The following is an 11,784-nucleotide window of genomic DNA, read 5'->3' as shown; positions in this document are numbered from 1 at the left end:
GCGGAGGCTAATTTGACCATCAACCTTGCTAAGTCTGAGTTTGGAAAAGCGACTGTTACATACTTGGGTAAAATCGTTGGAAACGGTCACGTATACCCCATTGGTGCTAACGTAGAAGCCATAGTTTTCCTATTCCTACCAACCGACGTGAGTTACGTAGATTTCTCGGAATAGTAGGTTATTATCGGAGTTTTTGCCAGCGTGGTTTCTCCTTTGACTGATTTATTGAGCCCGAAGGTTGTTTTTCAGTGGTCTGAGACATGTCAGCAAGCTTTCGAAAATTGTAAAGCTTCATTGGCAAATGCCCCTATTTTGAACGCTCCAAATTTCGAGAAGTCTTTTAGTCTTGAAATTGATGCTAGCGCTTGCGGAGCAGGCGCTGTTCTCGTGCAAGAAGATTCAAACGGAGTTGAACATCCTGTTAGTTATTTTTCAAAGAAGTTCAACCGTCATCAGCGGGTTTACTCCACTATTGAAAAGGAAGCCCTTACCCTTGTACTAGCGGTACAACATTTTGAGGTATATTTGGGTTCAATCGCTGCCCCAATTATAGTTCATACAGATCATAACCCTCTAGTTTTTCTAAATCGGATGAGGAATCGAAATCAACGACTTATGCGGTGGAGTCTTATTTTACAGCCGTTCCACCTGGAAATTAAGCATATACGAGGGATGGATAACATAATAGCTGACACTCTTTCTAGAATGTAACATGATATCACTGTTGCATGTTTTCTCTCCCTTTTCTTCTTTTTGCATTTCTAGGGCCCAGAGGTGCTGAGAGATGAGGTGGAGTGAGAGCTGCTTCATGGATCGAGGGACTATATCTTTGACCTTCTTGTATTGTTCCTTCATATGTTGCTTTTATGTTTTTCTCTCTCATTCTCTCTTTGATTCTTTGCAGAATCTTTTTGGGCAGGGAGGTGTTATGACCCCGTCTTTTCCTTCTTTAGCTGATGGTGGCAGGATAACATCAGAATGTGACTTCACTGTTAATTGGATAACTCATGGGTGGAGAGTATACATGTTTGGCTGAACTGTCCAACAGTACTTCCTCTGGGAGAACCCAGTTCTTCCGAGGAGTCACTTGCTCCCAACTTGTTTTCTTGTTGGTTACTATTTATCAACATTTCTTGCCCATTGGACTGATATTCTTTCTGTAACAGATCATTTTCTACCGAATAAATAATCTTGCAAGTCAAACAACTCGTTTTGTATGTGTGGACCTCTTTATGTGACGGTCGGGAACGAGCTGGCCGTGACAGTGAACATCATCTAAGTGTGACGATTCCATAATTTTTGCCAGGGGTTGTATAAATGGTCAAAAAAGGTGCTGCCTATACAAAAAAAGCAAACATTTAAGATTTAAGAAAATACATATAAATATTTTCAAAATATATGCTGTATGTGTGTGTATTCATATATACATAATAAATATACGCAATATTCAAGCCCATGTAGCCAATGTGTTTCTTTCATTTTCTTAAAACATGTTCTGACATGTACATGACTTTTCATGTGATATAATTATTGGCTCTTCATATTAAGAAAAAGAGAGATAAGATAAATCATTTGAAAGATGTTGTGTGAAGTGTTCTGCTTGGCTATATAACCACCGCGTTTAACTGAATTCAATTGTAGAGATGAGCAGAGTAATGCTGAATCCATAATTTACAAATCGTATGTTGTTGAGTGCATTAAGCTCTGTAAAGTACAATGAATTAGAGTTAAAATGTAGTATGTCTTGTGCTTTGTGTTGTGTCTTTAAGTTGTGTAACATGTTCCATGTGGAAGTTTACGTTTGTTGTGTCTTCTTTCTTCCTGTGTGCTGAGTATGTGGCATGTTGTCCATCTTTGCTGCTTCCTATGCAAAACTGCTTGAGCTGAGACACTGGAACTTTTCCCTCAGTGACTGGACAATAGTGGGCTGATTCACACCTTGCTGGCTGCAATCCGGATCATTCCACAAGTATCCCTGCAGAGCCATCTCAGGGTTACTGGAAACCTGCTGTCCTTTTACGAGGGTTTGCATGCTGCCTTGAGGCGGGTTGCAGTACTTTACTGCAGTTCCAGACAGATTGTGCGGCTGAGCAGTTTCCTGCTTCTGGTCCTCACCCTCATCTTCAGAACGGATCTCTACATAGTCGTCATCATCATCTCCAGTGTCTTTAAAGTTGGCCAGATAATTCTCAGTGGCACTTTGCGCGTTCAGTGGCACCTTTTTGTTGAGCACAAGTATTTGCTGTGAGTCCCTCAGTGTGATATCACATGGCACTGAGAGGTCTGAAGTCCCTTGGTTGGGGCAATCTGGAAGGCTGTGCTGCCGTGACATGCGTGTCCTTGATTCGATTGGGTTCACCTCCCACACCTGATTACTTGGATCCCTGCCATTCTCTATTCCGGTCTGGTCTATCAGTGAAGATGAGGACTGACAGCGATTATGGGGTGACACCTTGGCATTGCGTGGTCCAACTGAAGAGTAAATGTGATCAGAGTCATCTTTAATTGGTGTCACACAAGCACTCCAACGCTGATTGGGTGGAGTACTCGGAGTAGGAGGGAGGTTCTTCAAAGCAGGAGTAGAACTTGCGGGTGCCAGTCCTCTCTGTGGGGTTGAAGTGCATACTGTTTTTTCTGCTGGCCAAGACACAAAATCAGCAAGTTCTCCATTACTGTGTGTGCAGCTCAACCAGTCAGACTCTTGGGTAGAGCTCTCAGATAGGGAAGGGGAGGATGTGGTGCTGGGGAAAAGTGGATGGTGGCCGGCAATACTGATAGAGGACTTCAGCATTGGCGTAGTGGATGGAGAACCTTTAAAAACCACCTGTTCATACAGATGAGAGTACTCTGCTATTCTTGCACCTAAGCAGAAGGAAGACAGAGGCATTCATAAACCAATATATCATATGTTTAATCTTTATGAATAACACATTGTAGAACAAAGAATATAATAACATTTGCCACACAAGTATGTCTTACCTATTGCAGTGCCACCTTGTTTCTTCTCCTCCAGTATGGCTGCCAGGTCTTTCTGTTTGCCTAGCCTTGGCTTAGCACAACTGGATTCATGGTCCATGCTTTTCATTTTCAGTAACTGGTTGGTCTTTTTGATCTTCTGACTGTACTGTCTAGCCATGAGGAACACTCTGTTCTTGCCCTTCTCCCCAAGCTCAAGAAACTGGTCCCCAGCTTCCACGCTCAGCAGCATACTAGAGGAGCCAGAGTCCATGCTACTAAACAGGGTCTGAAGCTCTGAGTCCTTTGGTGAAGGGATATCCTCATCATCCATCCTGAAGCTTCCACTGCTTAATCTTGCAAGTTTCTTGCGGATGCTCTTGACTGTACCAGGTTGAGGCTCAGGGGTAGGAGGGAGTGGAAGGGAAGGTGCTGCAGGAGAAGAGGCTTCGTCTTTCTCATCTAACCTAGATTCTACAATTTCGGGAATGTTGAGGATAGGGATCTGGGGAGCTGGAGAGGGGTTAGAGGCTGGTGGGTTGGGTGACCCAGATGCAGCACAAACAGGGACCGTTTTTAAGGGTAATTTACATGGAGAATCATTTGTCTTATGTGCAGAATTGGCTTTCTTACTTGGAGATTCTTGTGCTTTGCATTGGGAATCACTAGCTCTTTGTTGCAGCCTGTTCCCTTTACTTGGGGAGTTATGTGTTTTTCGTGGAGAGTCTTGTGCTTTGCGTGGGGTATCATGTACTTTTTTGGGAGATGCAGTGTCCGTTCCACTTACAGGAAATGCAGCTGGAAGTCTATCTGGCTTCTTTTCATTGTTCCGGATGTAGTTTTCCAAATCGGTCCAGATCTCTTCCACTTGCTCTAATGAATGATCAGCTGTGGAAAGCTGAGATGCTTCAGTGTCGGAAATTGCAGCAGAGGAAATGGGAGGCTGTTCAACCTCTGTCTTATTTGTAGGACAGAGCTTTTCCTCAGATGCAAACCCTCCTAAAATCTGGCTAGCCATGAGGTCTACTTCAGATGTCTTCAAACTCTCTGGTTTTCCCTGATCCATCACAACTGCGAGGACTGGGGGCTCCTGGAAGACAATGGTATCATAGACATTCTCCTCATCCTCAACAATTTGCAGTTCACACGTCTCAAGTTGCTCTCCGCCTTGACCAGAAGACCTATTGCTCTCACATGAACTCTCGGTTTCAGTTGGAGTTATTATAACTTGTGGTGCTATCCTAGATTTGACCTCCGATTCCTCAGAGTCTCCATGGTTAACTTGATCCTTGCGGATAAGCCCCATGGCCTGAAGCTCCTCGTAACTAATGTTGTCATAAACATTCTCGATATCATCAATTGTTAACTGCTCGGCAGAAGATGACCCTGAGATTTCATTGCTTGAAGACTCAGTCTGGTTGGTGGTCTCTTCTTCTTGTAGGGCTCGCTTGGTAGGGCTTTGTTGCTCACTTTGGTTTTCTCCAACACTGCTGGCCCTACGAAGTATTCTGCTCCTGCTTGTGGGGAGGTCTAGCCGTGATGGTCTAGTTTGTTCAACATGCCAGCTACAGGGTCTTTCTGGATGGTCAGCAGTCTCATGGTCACTCTCGGCATCATGACTGCTCATATCATTCTCCGTTGGCTGGAACATCTGATAGATGTCTTCATCATCATCAATTTGAAAACTCTTTTGACGAGTTGGAAACATAGCCCTCCGGACTCGGTGGTCTGTCCATATGTTGCGGAAGGAAGGTTCCTCTCCAGTTCCCAGCATGCGTGTGGCTCGTCATCAACATCACTGTGGTCACCAGGGTCCAGAGATTCCTGTGATTCGCTGACAAGGCTACGGGATCGGCCAATAGTACCCAAATGGGCAACAGGTGACAGCAGAGTGACTCCCAAACTAGAACGCTGTGAGGAGCAAATATATTTTTTATTTACTTTTTAAAGATTTTTCATCAGATTTGTATAATGGATTAATGCTTGCATGCTATGGGTGGTGTTCTTTACCTTCGGAATATCTGGACTGGATACTACATCAACAATAAGGAAGAGAGAAAGAAAAAAATGCCACAATGTTTAAAAGATGAATATTATTTTAGCATATGTCTTTTTATATGAATGCTACTTACTTATATGTTTGGAGTTTTTCAATAACTTGGATAAGGGCTCTGATGAAACAGCAAGACAGAGGGAGAGACAAAAATAATTAGTAAACATGACCAGTGAAAATGTGTTTGTTTGTTCTATTTGCTATGGGTCTCACCTGTCTTCCTGCGTACTCTCCGGGGCGAAGGACCCTCTTTAGTGTTCACTCTCTTGTCATCAGAGTTGTAGTTAAAACTTGGGTGGTCTGAAAAATTAAGAATAGTGTCTGAAATATAATCTTCGTAAACACACAGAAAGTGCTAAATATATTGCTGTGTAGCTTTCAGTTTGAAGTTAAGATAATGCTTACTTGCAGTATCCATCTCCAGAATGGCCTGCTTAGCCTGCAGAGACAGAAATGTAACTTTTAGTACTTACAGTATTTGTGTTTACTATAATAGTATTTCATGAACTAACATTAATTTATACACATTTTTAATAAAAAGAATATTGTATTTTTATCCAGTATTTTTTTTATATTAAATTAGACATGATTCATTTCATGAATTAAACTATTAAGATAAAATGGGGTTAGTTATTGTATTGCAGTGATAATGAAAAAAAAATGTCAATGCAAAAAAAAGGGGAAAAAGCCTTCATTTTTTTTAATGCTAATGCTTTTTTAAATTGAGGCAAAATATGATTCAGACCAATTTACATATGATTTACCTTATTAAGGTAAATTAAATGCACATAGAAGAAAAACTTAAAGCGCTTGAAATTAATCAAACCATTTAAATGATCTTTTTCTGTGAAAAATGTAATTTTGACTAAATGGCCTCTGGGTGGCACTATGTCTTCTCTTCTGTAAGTACAGACATTTTTGCTCCACCTTTGAAGTTCTTTTATTCTCTCTTGAGTGAACTACTTTATCATGACACAGTTGAGTGTGAATAGCCAGATTCAGCCAGAGCTCCCTAATAACAGAGTGCATTGTACAGAAGCAGAGCAATGTGCGTATGTGCACGTTCTAACCTTGGCTGGTATTTTGGCAGGATGGTTTTCAAGGATCAGCCGTTTTAGATGCAGGACCCACATTTTCTTGTCCTGTTGAGACTTCGCCTAAAAGTGGATTAGAGACATATCAGCACAATCTGCACGTTTAAGATCATTTACCGACACACCTTTGAAACTACCATGACCGAGTCATCCCACTATCAAAGAACATCAACACCAGTCGTCAAAATCAAAACAAACACTTTTGTCAACTGGGTGAACGTTAGCAAAATCAGTAACTAACACATACAGAAGTGGTTGACTGGAACCGCTACTCAGCAGTGACGCACTTATACATGGTTCATTTCAGAGACAGCAAAACCCAACATCCTGCTGTGAGGATTCATTTTTCAGGCTAAATCTCTACATTTTTTATTACTGTAATGCTGTGAAAAAATATCAATAGAGGGACAGATTGATGGTTGGATAGATGGATGGATGTACTAACCCCTAAGAGGTTATGAAGTCATGGAGTACATATGACCAGGTATGTATTAGCAGCTGAATTAACGGTGAGCCATTCAATAATAAGGAGGCAAGGTGATTTACAAGCGTTCAGTCAATTCAGGCCTCTGTAGCACATACTGCATCATATGTATGACTACTCGGCTGAGGTCCAACATAAAGGTCAGATGTACCAGCACTGGCTTTAGGCGAGACTCGTACCATCACTCGCACACTCACTTTTGTGTGCGTATATTCATACATGCTGAAGCCTGTAGGTAACGGGGTGTGGTTTTACTAGGGTAAAGTTCAAGGCGATTGACTGTCCATCAGAAGCCTGGCCTCAGGCTGGACATTCCACTGTGTGTTTAACACAACCTGCTGATCTTTGGTTACATGCTGTTTGTGTGCGTGTGTGAGAAAGCTTGAAATATTACCTGCACAGTGTGTTGAAGTTTGGGGTTCTTGTAGTGAAACACGGTGAAGCTTAGGGGCTCTTTAGGAATGACTTCTACCAACATTAAATTACAGCACTGGAAAAATTTAGAGAAACAGATTATAGATTAAAGAGATCACTGTCATTTATAGTTCCAAACATTTTATTGAGCAATAACAATTTATGCACATTTCACTTACACACTGTCAGAAATATGTGTAAAATAGTATGCTTAGGGCTACAACAACTTGCCACCGAGGCAGTACACCTTTGTGACTTACTTTACCCCTAAAGCTTGCATACTAGTACCTTTGAGTAGTAATAGTATGTACCCTTAAGATAGTAATGTGTGCCCTTATGGTACTATTAAGAAGACTTCCGGGGTAAATAAGGTACAGAGGTTTCCCTTTGAGGGTCCAGTTTTTTCAAAAGGTTTTTTTTTTCTTAAAGTGCACACTGCTGCAAATGCTTAACAAAAGCAAGTTATTTTTCGAGCTGCACAAACTTGTAAAATAGGTTGTTTTCACAATTGGATTAACTGCTCGATCAGAATCAGAGTTTAATTCCACATCCCCCGCAGGTCTATTTTCACACTGTACTATTAGGGTTCAAACCACGGTATATTTGCATCTTTATTGTGAGTACTATCCAAAGCTGTTTACTACAGTAGCTGCATAATGACTCATTTGTGCCTTTGGATTTTCCACCAAACTTAACACGCATAGACCGTCGCTTGTGTTTGCCATGGCTACATAGCAAGAGATGTGAAGAATGCTAGCTGCTCCCCGAATGGCATACTCCGGAAACAAGTGTCAATGAGAAATGCATTATGACCAGCTGGTGAGGACAAGGGTGACTTGGTAGACCACTTTGGAAAAGTCTAACTACCAGCAAAAATGAAAGCTACCATGTCCGAAACACCAGCTTGACCACCTTGACCTGATTGTCCAGAATGGGAAACTAGTAGGTATATGGACTCTCACCAGGATATGGGCTTTGTAGGTGTAAGTCTCCTCGCGTTTCTTGGTGATCAGCAGAAGTTTGTCGAACAGGAACAGTGTTCTTTCATTTTTCGCTCTCTGGATACGGAATGTTCCCTCAAGAACCAGCTCGCCATAGCCAATCAGATCAGGCCCCTTCCAGTTAGTCAGCAAACTCTGAATCTCCTGAAAGAGAGAAGGTGAGAGCAGAAGAGGAGGAGCGTCACTCTTCACGTACATCAGGTAACTTAGCCGAAGGGCAAGTTGGGAATGACGTTTATGTCTGATGAGTCTCAAACATAATGTTCTACTATCTGTTACCACACACCCATCCATAAAAAAGCATGCACCCTGTAGCCAAAATCAAATTAAAGTAGTTGGTAGTGGATTTTACTTGGTCCAGGATGGTCATTTCCTTTCAAGGACCAATTCTCAATGTTTGATCGACTGAACTACTGGCTGGTGGCCTTGTGTGGTGCTGTCATAGTAGACCAGGGGTGTCCAATCATGCTCCAGGAAGGCCCCTTTCCTGCAGTATTTAGTTCCAACTTGCTCCAACACATTTACCTGGAAGTTTAGGAATCCTGAAGACCCTGATTAGCTGGTTTAGGTGTTTAATCTACAGGAACATTGTCCTTCAGGAGGAGAATTGGACACCCCTGTTGAAGACCATCTACAGCAAAAAACGGCTACTATTTTCTAAACAACTGTATGACTCCCCTTTTTCTATGCCTAAATAGATGGTAGAAGCAATTGGCAAATCTATGATTTACCTAGGCTTACAGTTCTTTGGAGAAAGTAGCCCAGGTCAGTTTAGCTTCATGTATTCTTGTGAAGTAACTGATATACTACTCTATATGGTGCATAGTGTGTATATGAGTGTGTGTGTGTGTGTAGGATACACAAACCTGCAGTCTAACTGCATGCTCGTGTTTTCTCTTCATGTCATTGATGTGCCAGGCAACCCTCTGCATGGTGTCAATGGCCTCCTGGATTACATCATACATCTCTGAATCCTTCTCCAGATGAGTGGCGATCTCCTGCAAAACACCAGTACATCTGTGATCTCAGATCACTGCCACAATCATCTGTGTGTGTGTGTGTATGTGTGTGTGTGTGTGTGTGTGTGTGTGTGTGTGTGTGTGTGGGCAGTCTTTGTGTACAAGTGTACTATGTCTAGGGTCTGTGTGTGTTTAGGAAGGTCATTATGGGTGTTTGTGTACTTACATGCAGAAGTAGATGATACTTTAGGATCCTCTGGACAGGTTTAAGCAGGTAGGAGCCGAGAGGAAGGGAGTGTTTAAGACTTTCCTGGCGCTCTCGTAGAAACTTTGCCACTGTTTTGTTCCGCATGCACTCTGTTAAGACAGCAACGGACCTGCAGATGAATACAAACACGTGTTATCAATAACATTTTTTATTTTATATCCACTCAAACTTTGGCAGATATGCACAATATAAACATGTCAGTGACATATTATTGATTTGGCGTCTCTCTTTGAATAATTTGTTCAGGCTAGAACTAAATTTATATATACAATGGCCAAAAAAGTACTTAAGTGCACTTATAAATATCTCAATGTCATTACATTAGATACAACATATCAAAATGTCATCTGCATGTTCTCAGAACTAACTCCACTTTTGTTCATTGTTGCTAAGCAGCTTTTAATCAGCTGGTGTTTTGGTGATTTTCAGTGGATGTATGAAGTCAGTTCATGAAGTGTTGTTAAAAACAGTTTAGTTTTTTCCCCATCTTAGATCTGTATCTGAAGCCCGGCTCACACTGTGCGACTTTGGCCACGATTTGGTCGTCTGAGACCAATTTTGAAAATCCTAAAAGATTCCTATAGTCCTAGGCTAAAATCTGTAGTCTTTGAAGTCTGTCCTCTCTTTTAAAGACTTGGAGAAAGTTCTGCATGCCTTTGTTTCATCGCATTTGGATTATTGTAATGCTTTATATTTGGGTGTAAGTCCGGCCACTCTCTCTCTCTCTCGCCTGCACATATTCTGCATGACCATATTCTACATCCCTAATTGCATCCCAATTTAATCCCTAATACATACTATAACAACTACCTTACTAACTATTAATACGCAGCAAATTAGGAGTTTATTGAGGCAAAAGTCATAATTAATGGTTTGTTAATGGCAAGAATTGGACCTTAAAATAAAGTGTGACCAATTGGTCATCTAAAAATGTAAATGTACTCACTTTAAAACTCGCATGTTCTTTTGTTTTCCATGGAAGAAAAATAACTTTATACAAGTTTGGAACAACATGTGGGTGACTAATTGATGACAGAATGTTCATTTTTGGGTGATCAAGTGTCCAAACATAAATGATATAATGAAAAGGTTTGTGTGAGGGCAAAGAACACCTGTGCAGCTGTCCAAGTTACATGCCTAATTTTAATACTTATAAAAACGCACTATTTACTCACCCTCATGTTGTTATAAACCTATAAGATACATATATAGAACTCGTCAAACATGGTAAACAGAAGTTCAATTATATGTTCTTGATACACAAGAACCAATAAGGCTTATTGTTGCATGCCAGTGCAAGATCCAGTGAGCGTGGATCTTGTGTATTTTCAAGCAAGTACAGTTGAGCTTTTTTTTTTTTACAGCTGCTCTATGTATGCACACTGATCAATATTTATATGTGATAAAAGCTATTAATAAATCTGTTCATCATTTAAAGTGATGGTGTCTCTTCAGAAGAAATGGATTAAAAATGCTTGATTCACATGAATTCGTTTTTAAATGAGTTTAGTTGAGTATGATTCGAGTTTTGGTGAAATGGACTTCCAGTGAAGGGAAATAAATGAAAGTGCACATAAAACAAAACAAACAATATAAAGTCATATAACCGGTTAATACAAGTGTATACGTTTAAGTTTCAGTAGAAATGACATTAAATTATGTTTTAAGTCACCATAAATGCTTGGCAGTATTTGAAACACAATTTATATATCTAAAGACAATCGAAGTAATCAGGAAATTACATATAAAGATATACCAAAGTCCTGCTTAAGTATAGGTTAAAAAAAGCTAATTGCATTTAATATAAATTTCAACTATATTACATTTTCATTTATTTGCAATTAACATTCAGTTACTGTCAAACATTACATTCAGTGTGTATATATATATTTTTTAAGTATTTTATTTCTGTAATTACTGATTTTAAATGTATGCGAAAGTGTACACATTTAGATAGCCAGGTCAGTGTGCATATGGCTGTTTTGGCACATAAAGCATCAGACTTGCTCTGAAAGGTCACATAAGGATGGTGCATTACAGCCTCACACACACACACACGCACGCGTACACACACGCACGCGCACACACATACACACACATGCACACACACACACACACACACACACACACAGACAGTGATTGCTGTGACTGTAATAAGAGTCCCGATGTTGTGTTTACAGTATGTGAGTGTGCTCTGATTAAATCTCTCTGCTCTCCTCCTTCATCTGAAGTCTTTTGCTCTCTCATTCCGCCTATATGAACATCAAAGTGCTCAGGAAAAGTACAGAGAGTCTGAGTATCAAAGAGCCATTTATCCTCTTCCTCTAATATCCCCCCTCTCTCTGCCACCCCCGCCGGCTTTCACACACACACACACACACACACACACACACACACACACACACGCACAGGTAGGTTTATTAATAAAGGTGTCCTTGCATAAATGCAGTGACCCAAACGCACACACAAACTCACTGAGTGGTAAGTTCTCCATGGGAAAACGTATAAATTAAAGAGCAGCATACTCTCCTGTTTTTAAAACTCCGGAACCACAAC

At 40.7% G+C, this 11,784-nt stretch overlaps 2 protein-coding genes across 2 annotated transcripts in view; both read right to left on the bottom strand.

The window, feature by feature from the left end:
• Positions 1–1,451: 1,451 nt before the first annotated feature.
• Positions 1,452–4,729, bottom strand: LOC107549174 (pleckstrin homology domain-containing family G member 1-like). The gene is made up of 2 exons (XM_016230166.1): positions 2,980–4,729; positions 1,452–2,862 (listed from the first exon to the last, which is right to left on the bottom strand). Exons 1-2 carry the CDS (start codon positions 4,727–4,729, stop codon positions 1,865–1,867), a joined length of 2,748 nt encoding a protein of 915 aa, XP_016085652.1. The 3' UTR covers positions 1,452–1,864.
• An 8-nt stretch (positions 4,730–4,737) lies between these two features.
• Positions 4,738–11,784, bottom strand: part of LOC107549166 (pleckstrin homology domain-containing family G member 1-like) — a gene marked incomplete at its 3' end in the record, with an annotated part of 27,911 nt that continues 20,864 nt past the window's right edge. Inside the window, exons 5-14 of the mRNA XM_016230155.1 lie at positions 9,187–9,345; positions 8,868–8,999; positions 7,963–8,145; positions 6,981–7,076; positions 6,079–6,165; positions 5,414–5,447; positions 5,222–5,308; positions 5,088–5,126; positions 4,966–4,988; positions 4,738–4,866 (exon numbers count right to left, since the gene is read on the bottom strand). Coding sequence (XP_016085641.1) covers positions 4,738–4,866; positions 4,966–4,988; positions 5,088–5,126; positions 5,222–5,308; positions 5,414–5,447; positions 6,079–6,165; positions 6,981–7,076; positions 7,963–8,145; positions 8,868–8,999; positions 9,187–9,345 — 969 coding nt within the window. The remainder of the gene's footprint in view (positions 4,867–4,965; positions 4,989–5,087; positions 5,127–5,221; positions 5,309–5,413; positions 5,448–6,078; positions 6,166–6,980; positions 7,077–7,962; positions 8,146–8,867; positions 9,000–9,186; positions 9,346–11,784) is intronic.

This window comes from Sinocyclocheilus grahami, unplaced genomic scaffold (genome assembly GCF_001515645.1).
Source record: "Sinocyclocheilus grahami isolate Dianchi unplaced genomic scaffold, SAMN03320097.WGS_v1.1 scaffold364.1, whole genome shotgun sequence".
NCBI classification, from domain to species: Eukaryota; Metazoa; Chordata; class Actinopteri; order Cypriniformes; family Cyprinidae; genus Sinocyclocheilus; species Sinocyclocheilus grahami.
This window is presented reverse-complemented; position numbering and strand designations above follow the sequence as displayed.